The 8,239-nt window shown below is 45.5% G+C and overlaps 1 protein-coding gene across 5 annotated transcripts in view; it reads right to left on the bottom strand.

Annotated features, from left to right (window-relative positions):
- Positions 1-8,239, bottom strand: part of Eip93f (Ecdysone-induced protein 93F) — a 150,626-nt gene that overhangs the window by 23,445 nt on the left and 118,942 nt on the right. For all 5 annotated transcript variants that reach the window (XM_083103966.1, XM_083103957.1, XM_083103938.1 and 2 more), the window contains 4 exons: positions 7,279-7,726; positions 3,320-3,557; positions 1,733-2,591; positions 267-1,566 (listed from right to left, as the gene is read on the bottom strand). In XM_083103966.1, the coding sequence (XP_082960092.1) occupies positions 273-1,566; positions 1,733-2,591; positions 3,320-3,557; positions 7,279-7,726 (2,839 nt within the window). In that variant the 3' untranslated portion in view covers positions 267-272. The remainder of the gene's footprint in view (positions 1-266; positions 1,567-1,732; positions 2,592-3,319; positions 3,558-7,278; positions 7,727-8,239) is intronic.

The following is an 8,239-nucleotide window of genomic DNA, read 5'->3' as shown; positions in this document are numbered from 1 at the left end:
CCCATCGTTTCGTGCTCTTTGTAAACGCACCCCGCATCATGGATGCGTTCGAAAAGCTTGCCCAAATTCATTTCACCGGAATCAAGCGCGAAGGGAAGCCTCGTTCGCGCAACAACGAGAGAAGGCGCACGGATTCGGTGCTTGTGAGAGATGGCGGAGAGATCTGGGTGGGAATGTGGGCTTACTGTATATACTGGATCTTTGTTTCCTTTTGTCTTTTTACTCTGTACTCATAATTGTATACTTTACTGATAACTGATACTGACTTTCGTCTACTGCTCTACGGAGTCCTCCATGCTGAGCGTGGGGCCACGTTGCTCCGCCGCCGGCTGTTGGCTGTTAGTCGGCTCGCCGGATCTGCTGCTCGCGGTGTTGTAGCCCCTCTGCAGTTGCACGACCAGCCCGCTCACGGCAGCGTATTCCTTTTGTTGTTGCTGCGGCTGAGTCTTCTGGCTCGAATGATCTACTATAAGCTTACTATCACAGGCACTTTTTTTGTCAGTTGATACGGCGTAGAGGTTGTGTAAGTCCGGGTAATGGTTCAGCTGTGGTTGCTGCTGCTGCTGCTGTTGCAGGCTCAAAGGCTGCTTCCTATCGCGATCCTCTTGGCCGCCGTTGTGAACTTCGCGCTCTCTGCTGCTGCGATCGATTCTCGAGTCACGGGTGCTATCCTCGTCCCTGCTACCCGCTCGGGAGGTCGACAGAGGCGTCGGTGGTGACGTGAGCCGATCGCTGCCGTCCTCCGTGCGACCCCTCTCCGATGGCGATGGGCTGAGATCAACCGTAGGCACGCGCTCCGGCCTTTCCGGCACTATCCTGCCCGCTGGTCCTCGATAACTCTCGTCCTCGCTGCTATCTTGCGCCATACGCGGCAGCGGAGTTCTTCTGGAATTTCTGCAAAGCTGGTCGATCAGCGTTTTACTACTCATCGTCTCTGGATGTTGCGCCTGCGACGACGATTGCTGCTGCTGGTTCCTCACCTCCGCCATCGTCCGCTGGTCCCTTGGTATGCCTGTCTCGAGGCTCGACCTGATCAGATTGTCCAAGAAACTGCCGTTCGCCCCGGACCCGTCGTAGATGCTCTCCACCATGTCGCGCGGCGCCTTCGCTATCGATGCGCTTCGTGAGTTCGAGGTCCCGGCTGCGTCTGACGTTCCGGATACGCCAACGCCGCCGTCACGGTCCCGTTGCTGATGCTGCTGTTGTACTATCGCCGCGTTTCGTTGTTGCTCCTGCAGTCCGCGCATCCTCTGCGATGCCGCAAAGTATTGTTCCGGCAGAATCGGCACATTTGGTGCGCCACCCATGAAGGGCGAGGGCATGAAGGGTCCCGGATTCCAAAAGTTGAAGGGCGCGAACGGCAAGTGAGGCATGCCTTCCATAAACGGAGGCATTTTCAATCCGTTCGGACCGGGTATGCCGCCCGGCGGCGTAAATGGTTTCTGCTGCGGTTTCAGTTGCGGTTTCTTGTCGACGCCGGCAGCGCCTGGCCGCATCGCCGCGGCCGCCGCCGCCGCTGCCGTCGTCGTGGTCTCCTTCGATTTGTCGTCCGGTTGCTTCTGGTCCCTGCGAAAACGATAAAGGCTAGCGATATAGTTCTCAATTTTTAGTAACAAATGCTATTCTTCGACTACATGTATATTTTATTAAACGCGAGGTACTTCCTTACATTCATCACATATAAATATTGTATCGTTAATAAAAGAGAGGAAAGAAGGCTTAACCGACTTACCTCTTTCGCGGCCTCATGAGATGCCGCTCCTTGACTTTGTACTCAAGGGTGGAGTGCGGAACTCCGTAAAAGCTGCCAGCACGATGCACGCTCATCTCACCGCGCTGTACCGCGCGTACTGCCTCGACGAGGCTATCCCTGTCGTAGTTTCTGTACTTGCCGCGTTTCGGTCTGGTACCCTTGCCACCGGTACTCTGCTTCGACTTGTTCGCGTCTTGCGTCTGCTGCTTGGCTTGTTGCTGCTGCGATGATGGCGGCTGCGGCGGTTGCGGGGGTGTGTAACGACCCCTCTTGAACGGACTCGGATCCGTCATCATGGCCTGCTGCGACGGAACGGCACCGGCCGATTGGCAACCTGGCAAACCGGCCGCGCCGGGCGTTTGGCCCTCCTGAAACTTGACGCTGATGCTCTTGGCGATGACGTCGCGGAAGTTGACGGCCACCGCTTTGCCCACCAGCGAATTCGTGGGGCTGCTGGTGCCGGAGAACGCTGGGCTAGCTCGCTCCAGAAGGCTCGGACTCGAGGCGGCAGCCGCGAAGCCCTGGGCGAACGCGGCGGAAGTCGGCTCGCCGTTCTTGCTGGAACAGCCCGGCGTGCTGGCGGGCTTGTAGGACGGAATCTTCAGTATCGCTCTGCCCTGAGCGCTGTCGCTGGCCTCCTCCTCGATGTTGGGATTAAAGTCGTCGTTCGTCATGGGTACGCGTTGCTGTTGCGACTGCTGATGCGCAGCTAAGGGATGGTGAAGGTGCTGATGATGCGACTGCGACTGATCGCCGTTCACGTTCTTGTTCAGCCTCTTATCTTCGCTCATCAGCTTTCTCACCACTTCCGGTATGCGATAATCTCGCGTGTCCAGTCCTGTGAGAGTTTAAAATATTTTTTTATTATTTAGTGTTTATTGTTTACATACCAGAGGCTAATAAATATCTAAACAATATTGCTAATACATTATTATACTTGATTAATAAGACTATAAGATTATAAGATAAGTTGCTAAAATAAGAAATAAGTTTCATAGTGATATTTTTTCATAAATTTTAATTCAAGTTTCGAATCTCATTTAACAACGCGTTTTTAAATATTAAATGGTGAGAGACGTGTATTATTCGAGATATTTTTAGATAAAGTAGATAAACAACGAAGAATGCAAACAAAGTTCGATGTCAATGAATATTTTAATCATAACAAAGTTCAATGTTAATGAAAAAATTATTATTGCTTTCATAACATTTCTATTTGTCCTTCTATCAATTCTAAATACAGATTTAAGCAACTCAATTTAATTCGCAGTCTTCAAAAACAGAGGAATTATCGTCGAGCTAACTGACCAGGACCCGGCTTCTATCGATTTTGGAAGTCTTATCGCGACGTAATACACTTTTCGGCTTTCCTCTCTTGGCGTCACATTTAGTGGATAAAAAGAAACGAATACCTGCCGGAAATGTATGACCCAAATATAATAACTCATGCAAATTTATCGCCAATAATTGTGTCTTAATAAGCTATCGAAACTGCATTGCAATCCTCAGGTAAAGGCGAGAGTAAGCTTCCAATTTAGAAAGAAAACACCACGAATTTCATTTTACCTAATGGCACAGCGGCAGCCAACATCTTCTGAATGTAAGGACCGATGTTGGCGTGTTCCAATCCCGGCCATTCAGTTCCTGTCTCGTGTCCCCGTTGTAACAGGTTCCTGAGGGAATCACCACCGGTTCCTTCGAACGCGGAGAACCTGACGAGATCCTCCAACGAGAGCAGAGGCTTCAGCAGGGCCTTCTCGACTTCCTTCTCCTCTTCCGCGCCCGATAATTCTTTGTCGTCCACCTGTTAAAAATATCTCTTCTAGCGTTTTCTGCGTATACTTCTTGCTCGTGAAAGAGCATCTAAATTGCAGATTACGGTCAAGTTGCCCTCTCGAGGAAAGTAAAAGTAGAAGCTTCCACTCTCCGTCTCCGGAGACGTGAATAGAAGCGGTGCTCTTCTTATCATCGATAGTCATTAGGCAAATGTTGTTGCTCGTAAATGACAACTTTTTGTTCGAGAATGCTTCGTCGAGAGGTGTGTGTCTAGAATGTACGTGTATCTGTATCGTGTGTAAGTGTCAATTGTCCATGTAAATATATACAAAGCGTTTCTCGTAAAGCGACCGCATTGCATATTTTAAAAAAAGTACCAAAATGGAGAAAAAAAGCGTAATGCGCGCGGGAAAGGGTACTTTTGGCTTTGAGGACGTTACACACAAACTCGGTCTCGCGTAAAAAGAATCGCGAGCCAGTTTTCACTGTTTTGAAATGAAAACATTTCTGGAATCTTGAATAAACGACGCTTTAAAACTTCTCCTCGAGAAATTTAATCATCGAGAGTCATTTAACGTTATCTTGATTTACAGAAAAAGCTTCTCTCAGAAAATAATTAAATAAAAAATGATGCTATAATTTTTCCCTATCTAATTTTAAAATTGCAATCGAGTCACTTTGCGAATCACTCCATATATATATACATACATCTCCATCGAATGTAGAATAGCGAGCCAAGCGCCATGCAGGATCAGCTGCTAATCAGTAAACAGTACTTGTCAAAGAAGCGATCGACGTTTTACGGGAAAACATTCTCGATATTCTCGGCAATCAATTCGCGGATGACAATATATATAATATAATCGCGACTATCTTTTCCTCGCTGGTCCCCGATTGAAGGAAAAGAGAGCGGAAAAATTCGCGTAGGATAGAGGGAAGAGAGAAAACTCATCCTCGGCGTGCGTTTCGACGAGATACGCCGGAATTCAAGTGCTCGGGGGACTCGTTTAAGGCGCATGCATTGCACTGAAAGTGAAGCAACAGTCTTCCACGATGGTTACCACGTATGTGTATAAACGATCGCATGAAATGCAGGCAGGAAAAATGAGACTTTAACCGTCCTCGTGCATAGACCGTGCTTGCGAGCTCGACAAATTGTATTGTAAAACAGAGCCTCGTGCTAAGGCGTAGTTTGGATTTTTAAGTGGCAACTATCAACAAATCGTGCAATTGGAATATTTAAAAAAATATGATATGGTAGATGCAAGGATATTTAATCTCACAAAATATTTATAGGACGGTACTCATAATTTTTTTCCAAAAAAAAACAAACAAACTTATTTTTCTAAATTCCCAATAAATATAATTAATATATTCTTACTTCAAAAAAATGCATTGGGTGTTTTACGAATTTAATCTTACATTTATGCAACAGAGAACAATTCAATTTTTCCTCCAATAAAGAAAGCTATTCTTCTAAATTTTAATAGAATTGTTCTAATAACAGGATCGTTAAGGATAAACACTGCTGAAATAAATCGGGGATCCTTTGGTGCATTGGATATTTTCGATTATCTAATTGCGATCAATTCCCGTCCTATACACGTTGAGCAAAATTAATCGCAATCAAATCAAGGCAAAAGACATTATCAGGTGATGAGGATTAAATCGTGCCACCGTGTTTAATCTGCCGTAATCTTCGATCGCGCGACTGTTTCATGCATGGCAGCGCGTTCGCACTGGGATTGCGATCCGTCTATTTCGGAACAATTATTTGATTGGACGTCTCTCTACGGCGTAGGGTTTATATGCGCGGCACATCGAGGATGCAGAGTGTCGAGGTCCAGAAGCACTGTACATTCACGACCATTTATTGAATTCTCGGGGTCATTCAAGCGCCCTCGTCAAAGATAAAAAGAAAGATCGAGCCCGGACAGATACTATCTTTTTCTCTTTTTTTCTCTCTATTTCGTCTCGACACGACCTTCCCAAAGACTTACCTCGAGTCTTGCAACCTCGCGGACACCAAGTTGCCGTGTGTTAAACTACAAATAGTGAGATAAAAAAAGTTAAACAGCCCATGCAAAAAAACACTGGACACTAATTAGCACCACGGCGACCGATACGGAGTCGCGTAGACCATCGTCCCCTTCCTCCAGCGTCTCGTAGTGTCACCGAGCAAAACGCTAGCTTGACGTTTCTTTCGGACTAGGTCGATACTCTCCGCAATATAAGAGAAATTGAAAAATCTTTGGAAAAGAAAATTGAAATCTATTGACTTGTAAAGGTTTAATTTTTTCTGCAAACGTCTTGGAAAGTATATAAAATATTTATTTAAAAGGGAAAAGAGACAGAGTTAATATTTGATGAAATTCACATCATTTATACAAGAGTGAAGCAAGATTGTCAAAGTTAAATTTTCTGCAATATTTTAGGGAGCGAATGAAATTTAGCGAAAGCGTTGGACTATCCCAATGATGTTCGATAATGAAGAAATTGAATTGGATTCGCTCCGACCGAGTCCGAATTTTGGGCGCCGTCTCGCGATAACGAGATATACACTCGGTCCACGCGAGATCCACGATCGCCGTGCCAGAGGTATGTTTTGGGGAAGCTTCATTCGTTCTTCCTAACCAAAACCACACTTAGCTACAAATGGACGGTATGTATCCGCGAATTTTCCCTCAACGAGATCTCCCTCGTGCATCGTTCGGTTTCCCCCACCCACCCCTCCACATTTCTCTGCATGGTAATCGGCCTGTTTCACTGTGTATTTAAATCATGGTGAGTTACTACTCGCTTGCGGACAGTTTTAGTCGAAAGAAACTGTATGCGATCTCTCGAGAGTGCCTGATGATACATTCTAATAATATTAATTACATTTCAAAGATTTTTTTACATATTCTTCTCATTTACTAATACATTTTTACGTATCCTTTTCTTCAGTTTTTGATATTCTTTTACGATTAAAATTTCTTGTATACAAACACAACTAAATAAAATTTATTTATAATTATTGCTGTAATTTAAATGAACAGTCGTCATAAATTTTCTGATAAAAATCTAATTAAACGCTGTTTTTTTACATTTCTTTTCTTTCATTTTTTATGTTATATATAATTATGTAACAATCAACATGCAGATATTACAACGCATGTCTGTTTTATAACATATCAGATAAAAAGTCTGAAATTTATACTCTTTTGAGAGAGACATATTCTTGTAGACCTATTCAATTTATAGATCAAAATATTTTTTAATATCTGTACAAATGAAAAGAAAATGTAGAAAGCAATTATATCATCAGGCACTTGCATATCGCGAATATAAATATTAAAAACACGGCTTTATCGATATCGAAACGAATCAATCCCGAAATCACTTGTCTCGCGTCAGCGACTGGTTTCCGGATAAGGACATCGACAATGGAAACCAGCGGAGATAAAAAGACTGTATTCGATGGAGAGTCGTCTCGGTAGACGAAAATGTCTCGTCGCATGATTCTTTCACGAGAACCTTCCCGTCTCGCTGTCCACGCCAATTTGCATCCTCGGTTTTCTACCCGACACGCGTGAAAGACCGACGAGGAGAGTTCGGCACGTGTCGGTGGAACGTTTTCACCCCTCGCATCTCTGCATCTCGCCCACTCTCGCTCTTCTCTCTCCCTCTTTATCTTTCCCCTCTTTCTCTCTCTTCCTCTCGTTCTAAATCTCTAGCTATATCTTCCGTTTTCTGTCCCCAAAACCTACCTCGTCCACTTGCGGGGGCGGAGTGGTCGCGGAGGCGTTTTGGGTCGTATTTGGTGGTGTTGTAGTAGTAGTAGTAGTAGTAGTAGTAGTAGTGGTGGTGGTGGTGATGGTGATGGTGGTGGTGGTGGTGGCTGGGGCGCCGGGCTCGTGAGGGTGTGAATGGGTGCTAGTCAGGGACGCGTCCCTTTCGCGTTCCATCGCGAGCTTGTAGACCTTGTTGCGCAGCGTGCTACGTGGTATCCCGTAGATCACCGCCGCCCTCCGCGTGCCGAGCTTGCCGCTCTGGATGTCCCTAAGGGCGGCCTGCAGCTCCTCCTCGGTGTAAGTCCTCCTGCCGCCCCCGGCACCCACCACTGGAACACCACCGACGCCTGCCGCAGCTGCCGCTGCCGCTGCCGCCGCGGCCGCAACCGGTCCGGTCATTCGCGGTTTCGCGCGGTAACACGAGCTGAAACAGCGTCAATCAAAGTTACATCAGCTGGACTAGTCGATGCTAGGATTTTTTGCCTGCAAAGCGGACTTCAAACGTAATTTGGGAAGTGTAAGAATAAGATCGGGTGTATATTTTGGTGAATCGAGTTTCCAATATATAGGGTGAGTCTGATAAAAAGTTTACTACATTTTTCTCAGAATGGTTAAAGATAGACATTTATTATTCAAATTTATTGTTCAAATTGTAGAACAAGTGGAGGAACATCTTACATACCTATCGTCTTGAGTAACCATGATTGTCCCTAGTTTCCATACGAACCAACTAAAGTTTCCTTTTTGTAAATAGGAAGAGATACTTTTAAGTCATTCCAACGAATGGTTCCGTGGTTCAATGAGCTTTTGTATCTTTTCGAAGAGTCTACCGTTGGCAAGATTTTACAAAATTAAAAGCCAGACTGACCCTTTGTTTGGAAAAACTGAAAGCTCTTGCTTTTTGTGTGAATATTCCCAAAAATTATTAAGTTCATTG

The sequence above is a fragment of the Camponotus vicinus genome, unplaced genomic scaffold (assembly GCF_025532165.1).
Source record: "Camponotus vicinus isolate PSW18456_S1 unplaced genomic scaffold, iyCamVici1.0 SCAF_1, whole genome shotgun sequence".
NCBI classification, from domain to species: Eukaryota; Metazoa; Arthropoda; class Insecta; order Hymenoptera; family Formicidae; genus Camponotus; species Camponotus vicinus.
Note: the sequence above shows the minus strand (reverse complement) of the source record. Positions and strands in the feature narration are given on the sequence as shown.